Source organism: Orcinus orca, chromosome 3, assembly GCF_937001465.1.
Source record: "Orcinus orca chromosome 3, mOrcOrc1.1, whole genome shotgun sequence".
NCBI classification, from domain to species: domain Eukaryota; kingdom Metazoa; phylum Chordata; class Mammalia; order Artiodactyla; family Delphinidae; genus Orcinus; species Orcinus orca.
The window spans coordinates 7,064,660-7,078,455 of record NC_064561.1 but is presented as its reverse complement, the minus strand read 5'-3'; the positions used below and the strand labels follow the sequence as shown (position 1 = coordinate 7,078,455).

Sequence of the window (13,796 nt, the reverse complement as noted above, 5' to 3'; positions counted from 1 at the left end):
TCTCTGTTTATTACACACCAGAGGCAGCCCGTATTCCAGTCTGAAAACCTGCATCACAAACACTTCCTCCATCTTTATCTTTATTCCCAAGGGAAGTTTTGCTCATTAGCATAATGAATGGCAGAAACATTTTATTGGTGAAATCGGGGCTTTTTAATTAGGCTGATAAAGGTTGGAAAAATGGGCTCCCAGGGGTGGAGTTAACAGTATTCAAATATGTGGATTGGTTAAAATACCTGAGACTCCCTAGCTCCCCGATCCTGTATGAACTCGTCGGAAAAACAGAGCTAAAATCCGAAGCTGGTCCTGTGTGAACTTGGAGGATTCAGCTTGCCTGAGATACATCGTAAGGTTCACGGGCTTTAGGATAGGCAAGTTTGTTTGTTTGTTTTGGTTTTGTTTTAATGCAGCGTGAGGGCTGCAACACTATCATGGCCAGAATTCATGGAACTTACAGATGTAAATTCTCTTGTGCTAATAAATCAAGTTTAATGTCTGCAGGGCAGAATTTGATCCAAGTGCTTTTATCGTGACCTGGCAACCAGATGTTGGAGGCGGGGGTCAGTCAGGTTTCCAGGAGTGACTTCTTGGTACCAGGAGAACCCGAGTTGCGTCAGATATGCTCCACGTGAGAGAAACAAGGCTTACCTGCGTCTGCTGGCCTCCAAAAACTGCGTGGTCTGAACCTCCACTTTACAACCTGCAGCCCCTGTGCCTGGACCTGGCCCAGGCCAGGGGGCTGCCTCCCACCAAACTATCTGCACCCCCTTCAAGTTCTATCTGCTTGGGAAGGGGCAGGGACAGAACCCGCTCATTTTCCCCACCCCTCCCCAGACAGATAGCGAGAGAGACACACACCTTGAGAAACAGGATGGGAAAGGAAGCCACATCAGCCAGGAAGATCGGTGAAAGCCTCGGTTTAATTGGAGACAAGATCGAAGGATTGAGTATCGATCAGCAGACCGACTGACTGATCATCAAAGTGGACAACACTCGAGCAGCTCAAGGGGGTACTGACTCCCCTCCCCCGCCCCCCGGGGTCCCTGTCCCCAGTTGCCAATCACTCCTGGCCCTGGGGCCGGGGGAGGGGCAGGGTCTGCGCAGTCCTCCCTCACCCCCTCTGATGACATGACTCGCCGTTCAACAACAGCGCTGAGTCCACACTTCCGGGGTCTATGGTACAGTTTGTATAATACAGCAGGAATGGAGACTCCCATCGGGAGACCCCCAAACCCTCCTTCCCCTGAGTCAGCGGGGGAAGGGCAAGTTTATTTTCCCTTTTTGCCTCTGTAGAATAATTTACAAACCAACCTTACAGTATGTACAAAAAAAAGAAAGAAAGAAAAGAAAAGAAACAAAGAAAGAAGGAAAACCAAAAAAAAAAAAAAAAGGCCCACTCCGGTGGCCGGCTGGGACTGAAACTACTTTCGCTACAAAAATGAACCCTGTACAGCATCATGGGGGTGGGAGCGGGTGGTACTCCCCACAGGGAAGGACAGACAGATGGAAGGCTGGGGGGAGCTGGGGGCTACAGTACCGTGTGCTCCGAACTGGAGGGGAGAGAGATGAGAGAGAGAGGCCGGTCCTGCCCAGCTGCAGAGCCAGGCTGAGGGGCAGAGCGGAAGGGGAAGAGGAGGTCTTTCTTTCCAAACAGCCCCCCATGGCTTGGAGAAAAATGGCCTTGCATCTGTCTGTCGTATTGCTTGGGGGAAGAGCTAAGGGTAGAGGGGGAGACTTGGCAAGGTGCGGGCAAAGGAGAGATGACCTTGGCTGCCAGGGTGGGAAGGGCTGCCCAGAAAGGGGACGTGGGTGTACACCATTATTGCTTCCTCCTAGGGCAAAGAGTCGGGGAGGGGGAGCAGGAGGATGCTGGGGAGGGGGCTGTGCCCACGAGGGGGGGCTCCAGGCCTGGCCCTACTCCACCCAAGGTGCAGGTGGGAGCCACTGCAACCCCCCCCTCCTATGGCCGTGGGAATCATTAAGGCAGAAACAAGAGGAGAAGCAGCTGGAAGGAGGGGTGCGGCTCCAAGCCATCCCCCGCCCCCGCAAACGGAGAAAATTCAAACGGAAACCAGACTGGAAGGGGAAAGGGGTGGCCGGTGGAGGGGGGAGGTGGATCACACCCTCCTCAAACCTCAGACCCCAGGGGGGTGGTGTGAATGTCCCTCCAACATCCTACCCCTGCCTCCTAAGATCCACCCATCTCCCCCCTGCCCGTCCCCCAAGTCAGTATTGCCAGGTTTGTGCAAAATGAGGCTGAGGACTTCTTGGGGGGAGGGCAGGGAGCTCATGGGGCGCCCCCTCCCCGCCCCCAGAGGCCCCACCCAGAATGGCTATTCCTGGCTGGGTTCTAGAGACCCTCCCAAATTCAGAAGAAAAGTCTGGAGGGAGACCCCACACCAGGTGAAGAGCCCGAAGAGGCCGGAAGACTGAGCCTGGAACCTGGGGCGGGGGTGGGGGGGGCGGTGGGGGGATGGGGGGTGGGGGTGGGAGGGGGAAGCGGGGGTGGGTCAGAGGAGGGGGGTGGAGCTGGCCGAGGGGAGCTGGGTACAGGAGCATCTACAGTTGCTGTGTTTCATCCTGGGCTTTTTTGTTGTTTTTTTTGTTTTTTTTTTCTAAAAATGTAACAATTAAAATTCCAAAAATAAAATCCCTTCGGGGACCTCAGCCCCTTGTTCCCCAGCCCCCACCTCCAAAAAGAGGCCCCATGGGAGGGGGTGGGGGGAAAGGGGAAAAAAAGAAAAGAGAAAAAACCCCACTTTTCTGTTTTCTTTTTTCTCAGGAGGCCCAAGAGTCTTTGAGGCAGTGGAGGAGGTGGGGGGGTGATGGTGGTGGCGGGAGGCAGGGAGGCCAACGGGGTGTAGAGGCTGAGGCTCAGGTAGGGCCTCCGGCTGCCCCCCACCCTCCAGGAGCTGGGAGTGTGGATGGATCCTCGCCCGATGTTCCTGTGCAGGCGCAGCACGCCCTTTTGGCAGCCTGATCCTCTTTTTGGGCCCCCACCTCGGCCGCCGTGGAGGGGAGGCCCAGAAGGCCCGGGTCCTCCTCTGGAGGGGGCGGGGTCCTCAAGACAGGCAGAGGGAGGCTCTCGGGAGACAGGGCAGGGGGGCTGCTGCAGCCTACAGATGCACCTGGGGGCGTGGACGCGTCCTGACCCTCAGCCACACTATCTGCTGAGTCTGCTTGCTGTGTCAAGTACATTTCCTCTACCTCCACCTCCGTAGACTGGTCCTGGCCATCGACCTCCAACGGTTCCTCAGCTGGGAACACGTCCTGGGCGGTGGACAATTCCTGCACTTCAGTTGCACCTGGGGCAGTGGACACCTCCTCCTCTTCTTCCTCCTCCAGCGTCAGCTCAAACTGGAACTTATCCGGTGGAGGGGGGTGGCCTGGTCCCCCGGGCTCCTCCTCGGGTGGTGGCGATGGGCTCTGCCGAATGGCGCTATAGTACCAGTCCCGGTTGTCCTCCAAAGTGTCCAGGATCTCTTGGGCATCTGGGTGAACCAAGTCGGCCCACGTCTCCCACAGCGGGTGCACAATGTAGTCGATGAAACCCACCTGAGGGAGGGAGAAGGACGAATAAACCAGGGATCTGCTGGTGCAGATTGCACCGCCATGCTGCGGGATCTAATACAAAATTTTTTTTAATTCTTTATTGAATTTGTTACAATATTGCCTCTGTTCTATGTCTTCGTTCCTTGGCCACGAGGCATGTGGGATCCTAGCTCCCCGACCAGGGATCGAACCCACACCAACCCCCGCATTGGAAGGTGAAGACCCAACCACTGGGCCGCCAGGGAAGTCCCAAAGATCCCGCATGCTGCGTGGCGTGGCAAAAAATAAAAGATGTTGATACCCTTGGACCCAGCAATCTTGCTTCTCCAGAGCCACCCTGGAAAAACTCTTGCACAAGTAAGAAAAAAAGAAAAAAACCACGTATGAGATGCAAACAAAAACTGGAAACATCTCCATATATACATCAGTTGGGCATTAGTTTATTTGTTTTAAGTTATTATTATTTTTTTTGGCCACACCATGCAGCATGTGGGATCTTAGTTCCCCGACATTCCAGGGAGGAATGGTTGGAGCTTCAAGAGCATCTGTGACCACAAGAGACATCTCTGAGGAGAGAAGCCCCAAGCTTCGCATGACAGAAGAGAAACACTGAAAGTTCTGGGGTGCCTGCCAACTATGTGGAGCCAGAGAGAGCCAAATTCCCTTTCTCCAGACTTTCCTTACATAAGAGAAAAACAAACCAATAAAGCTTTATCCTGTTTGAGTCACTGTGAATCCCTAACTACTAAACACTTGTATGTCCACCCACAGAGCACTCACTACACAAACCATTATTCATCTGTCTCTGTGGGAATACTATACAGTAGTGAAAAAGGATAAGCTTAATCTATGTGTAATAATGTGCACAGATCTCCAAGTCATTTTTGGAAAGAAAAGGCAAGCTGTATAAAAATAGGTATACATTGAGATCCCTGGCGGTCCAGTGGTTAGGACTCTGCACTTTCACTGCCAAGGGCGCAGGTTCAATCCCTGGTCGGGGAACTAAGATCCTGCAAGCCATGCAGTGCCTCCCCCCCTGCAAAAAGGTATATATTGATACAGTTTATATTTTTTAAAAGAGCTAAACCCACAAACTATTGCTATTAAGTTGCTTGTGAACATAAATACATAATAAAACAAGCAAAACTGGGTTTCATCAGGGGTTTGGGGCTGTGTGCATGCCCTGGGAACATTTGGAAGTGTTTGGAGACATTTTTGGTTGTTACCGCAGGAAAGGGAGGGCGTTCCCGGCATCTAGTGGGTGGAGGCCAGGGACGCTGCTCAACACCCTACAGTGCACAGGACGGTCCCACCACTAAGAATGATCCAGCGCCAAATGCCAACAGTGTTGAGGCTGCATAACCCTGGATGGGAAGGGCATACACACCGAACCGGGAAGAGGCCTCGCCAGGGAGGAGGCTGGAAGCAGGGAGAGTGAGAAAGTCTCATATTCACACTTCAGTGTTGTCTTTTACGAGACTGTGTTTCTGTCCCTCTCGTTAAATTAAAAAGGCACGTGATGGAGACGAGTCATTTAACTTCACTTCAAAATCCACCAAGGGACTTCCCTGGTGGTCCAGTGGTTAAGACTCCACACTTCCACTGCAGTGGGGCACGGGTTCAATCCCTGGTCAGGGAACTAAGATCCCGCATGCCACGTGGCGTGGCCACACAGCAACAACAAACTCCACCAAAACTCAGGCACAAAATGAGTGGCCAGGTTATAGGGAAACCGAGAGGCTGAAAGGACATGAAGTCTGTAATTAAGGGCCGGATAAGTGTTATTACTGATGTTACAGCAGTTGCTACAAATGAGTTACAACTGTCTGGGTGCAAAACTACAACTTATGAGTCCAGAGGCTCAGTTCAAGTGTTTTGTGGAGGAGAAAGTGTTGCCTATTTCCCATCAGGACAGAGAAGGAAAAAACAGACAAAGACAAACTTGACACTGTGTACGGGCAGGTTAGGACCTCTTGGGCCTTTGGAGCTCCAGGCCGGTGTGGGGTGAGGAGGCCCGCCCTGCTCTCTTCCAGTGGTGCCGAGACTGTACCTGAGACTTCTCCACCGAGGCCGTGTGCTTGTCGCACATGGGGCTGATCTCCATGCCACGCTCGCGTTCACGGTCGCCCTGCTGGAAGAACTCGGCCATGATGCGGTCGGTCCACTGGCGGTACAGCTCCAGCGGCTTGGTGGGGTTGCTGAGATCTGCACAGTGCACCATGTTCCGTAGGACCTGCATGGGGTGGGGGACCTTCAGAGGCCGTGTCCCCGTCCTAGTCTGAGGCCTCAGGCTTCCTTACTTCCCCTTTGGAAGGACAGTAGGGGAGAATGGGTAGCGGGGAGATGGAGAAAGGTAGAAGAGGTGAGGGAAGAGGGTCGATGAGTGGGGAAGAGAAGGGGAGAGATGAGACGAGGTTGATGAGCAAAGGGCAGAGGGAGGGAAGGGAAAAGAGGCGGTGGGGAGACAGGGGTGTGGGGGACATGGAAACGGGTTGATGAGGAAAGGGAAGAGCGAACTGGAGGAGATGGGGGGAGATGGGATGGAGAGGTGGGAGTTGGAAAGGGTTAGATGGAATAGAGAAAAAGAGACAGGAAGATGGGCAACCTGGGAGCTGGAGCAGAGGGCGGGGCAGCAACCCAGACCTAACGGGGGAGGGGAGGGTCCAATCTCCCTATACGGTGTGGGAAGGGGGGCACCTGGATGCGGTCGGCATAGTTATCCAGCAAGAGGACCCCCGAGCTGGTCACTTTCTTGGTCTCCACCATGGTCTTCAGGTCAGCCAGGAGGGTCATGTGCTTGGACATGTCCGTGGCCAGCACCTGTGGGCAAGAAGTTGTCACAGGGGCCATCGAAGCCTGGCTGCCCGCTGTACTGACCTGGGCAGGGCCTCTGAAGATTTCACTCCGCACAATCAGCCGACACGACCCACTCCCAAAGGACGCCTCCCCCACTAGGGGCCTTTCTGTCCCAGACGCAGACCTGGCCCTCCCCAATGCCCTTTACCGCTCTGTCCCCGCCCCTCGCCCCGCCCACCATGTCGATGACCATCTTGCGCAGGCTTTGCCGCTGGCGCTTGCTGAGGTTCTGGAAAATGTCGCAGTTGTCTTCCTGCAGCAGCTTGAAGCCCACGGCCAGGTGGTGATTCTCCAGCACCGACTCGTCATTGTACATGAGCGCCAGTTCAGAATCTGTAGCCCAGGCAGGGTCGGGCAGTCAGGAGAGGGGAGGACCCACCCAGGGCGCCCCCCGCTGGGAGGGGCACCGCAGGCCCCGCCTCCAGCCCAGCAGGCCCCACCCCCGTGGCGGGCCACTTACTGGTGTTGATGAGGAACTGGTTGGAGACCCCAGGGTGGTCCACATCATGGATGGAAGCTGCGAAGAGGGCGGCGAGAATCTCCAGGTCCGTGAATACGGCCTGGGGGCAGAGGGAGATGGTTTTGAAAGATGGGGAGTCAGAGAGACAGGGTAAGAGAGAGATGGGGAGTCAAGAAAGATGGGGAGGGCTTCCCTGGTGGCACAGTGGTTAAGAGTCCGCCTGCCAATGCAGGGGACACGGGTTTGATCCCTGGTCCGGGAAGATCCCACATGCCACTAAGCCCTTGCGCCACAACTACTGAGCCTGCTCTCTAGAGCCCGCAAGCCACAACTACTGAAGCCCGCACGCCTAGAGCTCGTGCTCCACAACAAGAGAAGCCACCGCAATGAGAAGCCTGCGCACCGCAACGAAGGGTAGCCCCCGCTTGCCGCAACTAGAGAAAGCCCGCACGCAGCAACGAAGACCCAACGCAGCCAAATATAAATAAATAAATTTATAAAAAAAAAAAGAAAGATCGGGAGTCAGGAGAGAGAGGAACGGGGTCAGAGAGAGATGGACGTCAGAGACTCAGGGTCAGAGAGATAAACAGAAGATTGGAGATGGATAGTGTGGGGGGCAGCTGGGGAGACATGGGGGCCAGGCGATGCTCACATCCAGTGCAGGTGTGGCCAGCAGCACGTGGGTGGACTGCAGCACGTCAGCCGCGTGCAGGCTGTTGTGGTAGGCCACATCGGGGTGGTAGTGGTCCTCCAGGGTCAGCATGTATGTAACCATCGTGTCCACCGGGATGCGGAACTTCTTCAGCAGGTCCCTCTCCTGAGGGCAAGAGTAGGGGGCGGTGACCCCCACACCGGCCCTCTGCTCCCCGCCTCGCCCCCTCCCTTGCATCCAGCCCCACTCAGCCCGCCCTACCTGGAATATCGTGTACATGATGCAGCTGAGGGAACGGCCCCCCGCATAATCCGACACGCAAAAGATGTTCAGGCCCCACTTGTTCAGATTTTCCAATTCCTGGTAGAGATGGAGGCCAGAGGTCAGAAGCCCCCAAGGCCCAGGGCCCTCTAGACTCTTTTCTAGGAGTTCAGAACCCTGGTCTGAATAGTGGCACCATTATCGCTCACCCAGGAGGTGGCATGCTCAGCAGTATAGAATTTACTGCCCAGGTCCTACTGGGCCAGAAAATAACAAAGCAACCCCAGAGTCTAGTGAGTGTGTATTAGCCACCAAGCACTGCACTAAGCGCTTGATTTCACATAGCAGGTGACGGAACCAAAACTCAGAGCAGCGACGTGACTTATCCGAGACCTTGCATCTCACAAGTGGCAAAGCTAGGATGTGAACCCAGCGTGGCTGACCCCAAAGCACAGCTCAGCCTCAGTTAAACTGCTCTTGAGTGCTGAGAGGAAAGGAACATGGGCTAATGTTCCATGTCTCCCCAGAATTCAGAACAGCACCAGCACATAGTAGGTGCTCAATAAACACTGAATGACTGAATAGAGCCCTGGCCAGTACTGGCACGCAGAGGGTTACAATAAATGTCAGCTGAGGGAGCCACTGAGCTTGCATCAAGTCCACTGTGCAAATCATTGTGGGAGCCCCTTGGCTTAAGATTTCATGGAAAAGCCAGGAGGCGAATCCAGGTCTGGTCTGTAGTGGATGCTGTTTGGGTTCTGCCCAGATTCCCTTCACTGGTCTCAATGCACCCATCACCCAGCTGCTGGGGCTGTTGCTTACAAAGACTCACAGCTGCCCCTTGTCAAAAATCGGCTCTTCCCTCACAGAAGCTATGTGGAGGGGGTGATGCCATCCACCCTGGGGACAGCCCCCAGCCAATGACTGACACAAGGGTATAAAATGTCAGCACACTTGCCTCAAGGTGGGCTCCACTCAGTGCTGTTGTTCATATTCCAGAGCCCCCTGTGGACACCAGCTGAGACCACTCCCTCTCTCCTGAGAGTCTCATAAAGCAGGTACACCCGAATCCTCATCTCAGGCTGATCCAAAGCCCAGTCCTTCTTTGGGCCCCAGGAGAACCCTGCCCCTCTCCAGCCCAGCCCCCCCCCCACCGAGGCCCCACCCACTTGGGCCAGGAGTTCCTCTTGATCGGTGTTCACCCCAAAGCGGGGGATGCTGGAATCGTTCAGGCTGCTGCTATGCACCACCTTCTTCACCCCGGTGATCTGAGACATGGGCTGGAACTGTGGCCCAGGGGGCGGAGGCTGCTGGGAAGGTCTCTGCCGTGGGACTTGCTGTTTTTCTCGATCCTTCATTGCGGGTGATGGGATCTCCACTTCATTCTGCTTGTCTGCAGAAGATAGAGGAGAAGCCAGCATGAGAACCTCACAGAGGCTCCCTCATCTGGCTCTCAGACCGCCCCCCCGCCACCAACCCCTCAAGCCCTGGGAAGTCTCACTCAGGAGGGCAGACCTATTCTGGGTGTCATGCTGTTGGTTACTTATGGACTGGAAACCAGAGAGGAGGTAGGAACTCTTCTGGGAGGTGGTGGGCTGGAGTGGGGACCCTGGGGCCAGCCTGGAGCTATGGGGTAGCCCCCGTCCAATCACCAAGTTTGGCATGGGTGTGGTGTGGGAAGTCAGGAAGCAGGGTGGGGATGCTAGAGAGAGCCACCGCCTGCCTGGGATAGGCAGGGAACCTTCTCCAGCAGGCAGGGAAGACACCCCCATGGTGACCCAGAGAGCGGGTGGAGGCGGACAGCGCTGGGAGGCGGGAGGGAAGGGTGGTCTCTGGCTCCATGGACCCCCACCCCCACCCCCTGGACACCAGGCTTTCTGGGGACCAGCCCCAGAAGCCCCTTTCCTGAGCTCTTTAGGGTTTCCAGAGCCCAGCCAGGGCCACCCATTGTGACCTGGGGACCGCCAGTCAATGACAGGGCCTAAGAAGGCTCATTTGCATGCCGTGCTCTTATTGGCTGGATCTCAGGCACACCACACCCCCACTGGCGGGAGTGTTTGAAACTCTGAAACCTTCTTTCCAGCTTGGTGGGGGGTGCCCTGAATTCGGGGACCTTTGGTAATAAATTCTGAGGGTGAAATTATCCTGAGTTTGTGGGGGATATCCTCAGCTAGGTCTCTTGGGTTCAGGATGAGATTAGGATGAGTTGGAGATCCCCATGAGCTTGAGGGTTCCAATGAATTTGGGGTATTCTACTGTCTTCAGGGTTCCACTGAGTTAGGAAATTCTCCTAAGTTTGGGGAATCACTTACAGGTTCTTCAGTGGGAGAATCCTATTAAATTTGGGTATCTAAAGTTTGCGGGGGTCTACTGAATTTGGGAGACTCTTCAGCTTGGTGGAAAGGTTTAGGGGTCTTTTACAGGCTCTTAAGGGCAGGATTTCCCTTAAGTTTGAGAACCCTAGTGAGTTCAGGCACCTCTCTTGAGTTTGAGGGGTCTTCTGAATTTGGGGGGGGCTGAAATCCAAGTTTGGAGATTCTAGTGAATTTTGGGAGACTTTTCAGCCTAGAGGCATTTTAAAGTTTAGGAATTCTATTTGAGTTTGGGAGTTTCTTGGGGTCTTGAGTTTAAGAGTTCCAATGGGGTTCCCCTAAGTTTGGAGGAGCTTTGCAGCTTGGAGAGATTTTTAAATGTGGGTGTTCTAAAGAAGTTGGGGTCCCACTAAATTTGGGGGCATCGCGATATAGTAGCTCTTGAGCGTGGTGACTTTGACCTTTGGGGAGTTGAGTCGGGGTTCCCTGGGCAAATGTGGGCAACAGGACCCAGGGTCTGCGGTGGCCCCCTGCAGTCCAGTTATGCAATGCCTCCCCCCCCACACCCACCCACACACAAGTGCCACCCTTCACTCACCTAGGAATGTGGTGGAGATGTACTCAGAGACCTGGTTTCCTGACCTGCTCATCTCTGACAGGTGTGTGAGTTCACGGTTTAGCATCCTCTTGAACTAAGGTGAAGGAGGCAAGAAGGAAGGAATGATGGGGTCATGGCAGGTGTGGGTGTGGGGGGGGTGAGGCCAGGCCCTCTCAAGAAACTTCTGAAGAACCCGTGAGTCCCTCTCACTTCTCTGCTCAGCCAACAGAGTCCTCAGCAGGCTGCTAGAGGGGAGGGGTCAGTCCTTCCTCTCCTCCCAGCTCTGGATGGGGGTACCCAGGCTTGGGGAGTCAGGACTCAGCATACCCCTCCCTGTCTGAGGAGGCGGGGCTCCTCTCACCATACTCCCTCCTTCTCCCCCCCAAGGAGGAGCCAGAGGGGCACCTGTGGAAGGGAGGGGCTCCTACCTAACAGGAAGCCAATGGGGTGTCAGGAGAATCCCGTCACCATGGTGATGGGAGTCTCCTTAGCAACTCCCCCTCCAACCAGCTGCTGAGCTGGGGGAAGGGGGGGCAGCCGGCGGGCCCTTTAACCCCTGCCTTCCCAGAGCTACCCCTGGCCCAGGTCTTCCCAGACAGGGACCCCACTCCCTAGGGTCCCGGCCCCCAGCCCCCAGCCTGGTTTGGGAGGAGGGAATGTAGTCCTGAAGTTCTGGGTGGAGAGGTTTGACCGGGGCAGGGAGAATAGTGAGCTGAGGAAACCCTAGTTCAGTCACCCAGGGGAGGGGGTTCCCATCATAGCCCCCTCTCCCCCAACCTCAGAGTGGTGGACAGATGCACAGGTGGACGGAGTATACCCAGAACCAGGCTGGTCCCCCCATAGCACTTCACACAAGCATCTGCTGTGACATTGTGCGTGAGGAGAAAGGGCATCGGCTCCCCGCCCCCAAGCTCCACCAAAGCACCCCCAAAGCAGGAGCAGACTCTGTCCAGAGAGGCAAGAGGGACATTCAGCAGGAAGGGTGAGCCCGCATGGCCCACATCAGGACGAGCGCTCCCTCCTCCCACTGCTGCCAGAGGCCTGGGCACACATAGAGTCACACACACACACACACACACACACACGATGGACCCACAAAGTCACACAACCGCACACAGACTCCCATATTACACAGTTCTACACAGCCCCAGACACACAAACCAAGGAGCATACACAATAAGGCAGTCACTGACACTCGGGGTCACATGCCCCAGAAAATCACGCCGCTCTGGGCTCATAAACATGGCCCCAAACACAACACCACAATCAGAGCCACGTGACTTCAGCCAGGGCCACCCCCTGGTCCCTGACCCAGGCAAACAAGCATATAGTCAGGCAGCCCCCCACCACTGCAGACACACACGTGTGTGCACTGGCAGTCACACCCAGAGAAAGACTCACACCCCCAGCCACCCGCCATCCACGCCCAGCCCTGGGCCACACACAGAGAGACCCAGTCACAAGGCTTCACGTCCAGGCCGCACACGTGCACAGCCGCACACACAAGCCTAGACCGGGGGCTGGAGGGTCTGAGGTGGGAGGACCAGAGCCGGGGCTCCTGCCCATCCTCCACCCCGAGTTCCCCTACCTGGTCCCACCAGCCCACCAGCCATGGCTTGGAGCAGGTCTCGCAGAAGAAATCCACCAAGGGCATCTTGGAGTCTTAGCCCTGTTCAGGGCTGCCGCACACAGAGGCTGGGCTTGGGGAGTCCCGGGATTAGCAGCTACTGTGCGGGGGGCGGGGGGGCAGGGTGCTGGGCAGGTGGGCAGTGGAAGGGGGAGCCGCGGAGGGGCCCGGGCCGGCCCAGCAGGGCTGGGGGCTCCCTTCCCCTCCGCGCTCCCGGCAGCAGACCCGGTTACATGGTCCGCCAGCCCCTGGCCCCGATGGGCACTCGCGCGGCAGCGGCTGGAGGCGGCCAGGGACCCCTGCCCATGGGGGGGTGGCAGGGTAAGGGTCCCAGGAGGAGGCTTCGGAGGCTCTGGGCTCCGTGTGTTCGCCTGTGTGTGTGCGTGTGCGTGCTCACTGCAGCACTGGCAGGCTGCACTCGATGTCAGGTGGTGCTGGAGGTGGGGGGGGCGTTAAAGGGGCATTGGAGCCCACGGGCCTCAGGCAGGACCCAGCTGGGGCTGCTGGGGAGAGGCAGGGAGGCACGCACACCCTGGAGAGGACGTGCCCCCTCCGTGGACACACCCAGAGACAGACACACACCCACATGCTCCACACACAGACACACCCACACTCAGACACACCTTCCACACCAATACAGCCAGACACCTGACACACTCATGCACTTGAATACACTCCAACACCCAAATGCTCTCCGTCCTTTGCTGACCACACACACACACACACACAGAGTCACAACTCTGTTGTTCAACACATTTATAGGTATATAGTTGACCTCACAGAAATACAAATGCCTTCAGACACACCCCTTCCAAGAACGCAGACTCACACTCAGATGTGGAGACACACACTAAGGGATAAACACCCAGATACTGGACACACTTACAGACACACTCAACACACCCACAGACACACTTGTAAACAAACACAAATACCCATGTGTCCTTAGACACATATGTGCCCTGACAAATCCATAAGGGGATACTCACACTCACACCCACAGATACACACGCACACACCCCATCGTAGAAATACACCCACAGACCTACGTTCAGAGACACAGTCACATTCTCAGATGCTCAACACACCCTCAGGGACACAAGCGCCCTCAGACTCACATGTTCCCAGACAAACCTCCACCCATGGGTGTATGCACCCCCCAACACAGACACCTCTACCTGCACATTCATTTCCTGATAGGCATCCTCCCACAAGGGCTGCTCCCATGCTGCACAACTCCAGGAAGTGTCATTCACATTGCCTGCTTTCTGAATGGTGTCCCCTGGAGTTGTGCAGTGCACAGTCTGCACAGCTATGCATGGAAGCCTTGCACCCTCTCCCACAGCCCTGCAAGCGTGCACACACACACACACGCACACACACACACACACACACAGTTACAAACACATGGAGATATACACTCAGATTCACATCTGGACCAATCACACCTCTAGACATACACACCCCTCTGCCACAGC

General features: G+C 55.7%; 1 protein-coding gene across 5 annotated transcripts in view; it reads right to left on the bottom strand.

The window, feature by feature from the left end:
- Positions 1-2,564: 2,564 nt before the first annotated feature.
- LOC101278828 (cAMP-specific 3',5'-cyclic phosphodiesterase 4A) overlaps positions 2,565-13,796 on the bottom strand; it is a 45,563-nt gene continuing 34,331 nt past the window's right edge. For 2 of the 5 annotated variants that reach the window (XM_049708135.1, XM_033401071.2), the window contains 9 exons: positions 10,692-10,785; positions 8,951-9,174; positions 7,782-7,880; positions 7,521-7,685; positions 6,869-6,968; positions 6,587-6,741; positions 6,250-6,372; positions 5,603-5,785; positions 2,565-3,555 (listed from right to left, as the gene is read on the bottom strand). In XM_049708135.1, the coding sequence (XP_049564092.1) occupies positions 2,875-3,555; positions 5,603-5,785; positions 6,250-6,372; positions 6,587-6,741; positions 6,869-6,968; positions 7,521-7,685; positions 7,782-7,880; positions 8,951-9,174; positions 10,692-10,785 (1,824 nt within the window). In that variant the 3' untranslated portion in view covers positions 2,565-2,874. Of the gene's footprint in view, positions 3,556-5,602; positions 5,786-6,249; positions 6,373-6,586; positions 6,742-6,868; positions 6,969-7,520; positions 7,686-7,781; positions 7,881-8,950; positions 9,175-9,296; positions 9,686-10,691; positions 10,786-10,901; positions 11,096-12,279; positions 12,699-13,796 lie in introns of those variants that run through there. The other 3 variants (XM_033401072.2, XM_049708136.1, XM_049708137.1) reach the window with 3 other exon arrangements.